Source organism: Austrofundulus limnaeus, unplaced genomic scaffold (assembly GCF_001266775.1).
Source record: "Austrofundulus limnaeus strain Quisiro unplaced genomic scaffold, Austrofundulus_limnaeus-1.0 Scaffold522, whole genome shotgun sequence".
NCBI classification, from domain to species: domain Eukaryota; kingdom Metazoa; phylum Chordata; class Actinopteri; order Cyprinodontiformes; family Rivulidae; genus Austrofundulus; species Austrofundulus limnaeus.
This window is the reverse complement of record NW_013952924.1, coordinates 345,801-347,168: the sequence shown is the minus strand read 5'-3', so window position 1 is coordinate 347,168 and position 1,368 is coordinate 345,801. Positions and strand designations below refer to the sequence as shown.

At 39.1% G+C, this 1,368-nt stretch overlaps 1 protein-coding gene across 1 annotated transcript; it reads right to left on the bottom strand.

Annotated features, from left to right (window-relative positions):
• On the bottom strand, positions 1-979 carry gal3st3 (galactose-3-O-sulfotransferase 3; the record flags this gene model as incomplete). Its single annotated transcript, XM_014026050.1, is given in 3 exon segments — positions 1-192; positions 629-737; positions 825-979. Coding segments are annotated over 2 exon segments (296 nt in total), but the record flags the coding sequence as incomplete, so codon positions are not given.
• Positions 980-1,368: the final 389 nt, after the last annotated feature.

Genomic DNA, 1,368 nt, shown 5'->3' with positions numbered 1-1,368 from the left:
TTTGGGTAACAGAACAGGGGAGCACAGTTTGATCTAGGCAATGCCATCGTCAAGTTGTTGTGCTCTGCAAATCGAAACAGTATGTTCTGCAGGGTGCTGCTGGCTGTCTTGTGGGTCTTGAGGAAAGCAACGTTGGTATGCTTATGCGCCAGAGAGTGAGAGGCTGGACTTCTATGGAAGACCTCCATGGTCCTTAGAACAGAGACAAAGTAAAGAGTTAGAACCCAAACAGAAAAAAACATCTGTAATGATAATTTCTCTAAATTGAATATTTTTTAAATGATAAACATGTAGTGAAACAAACTGAGGTGTAGAAGGGGAAGGGGTGGGCACCAAGAGGTTAGCTTCGCTAATTCATAATCCACTAACTAAACATGTAAAAATTTARTGAACAGTAATGCTAACAGGTAAGATGACTGTCACTCAGTTTGAGTTACATCTTCGTCTCCCTCCAGCTGAAGACTGGTGGGACTGACACAAACCTGTTGATGTTTGTCAGGTAGCTGTTAGCRAACTGAAAATTGGCTAAACACTTTTTTTAGCAGAAGCTAATTGTCTGCTAAATGTTTGTAAAGTCAAGTTTAAAAATGAACATTGACAATTTTGAGGRTGTATTTCAGTCACTCACCAGTTGATGTGGTTCATGTGCAGCAAAAAACTGGCAGTACAGATGACCAAGAGGACCAGAAATGTCTTCTTCTGTAAAATCTTTACAGATGACAGACACTCCATTTTGACTGAAAAGAAGGGGAAAAAACTCAGTAGAATGACAGCACAAAGAAAGTAAAGAAAAAAAGGAGAGTAGCAAACAAAACGTTTCTCACTGTAGTTTGAAAGGCATCAGTGCTGCTTGAAAGGGTTAATCAGATGATAAACCTTAAATAAAGAGGACCAGAGACAAAGGTATGAGTTTTCTGACGTTACTTTTGCAAAAGTAGAAGTCATGATCACTGAGCTGTTTCTGCCTGTTCTCACGAGTTCTGAGGTCCTGAGTGCAAAGCCTTGTCTTTTTATTGTCAGCAAACAGGTAGTGGAATCAAGAATAGCAAGTTACAGAACAAGTTTTAACTGCAGGGGCAATCTGGAGTTTTCTGCTCTCAGCTCATGTGAGTGGAAAACAAGCAATTTGCATGCAAAACTTAAAACATCTTGTGTAACTGAAACAGCGATGTAAGAACGATAGAATGTTTCTGAAATACACAACTTGCTTCCCTTCCAGGCTCAGCCTGCTTGTTTTTTGCACACATAGCAACAGGTAACAAAACAGGTTTAACATGCTAATACAGAAATACCTTCAAAGAGCATGATGACTTTTAAACTCCAACACTGCTACTGGTTAAATTTCCAAAATACACATCAACTATATTT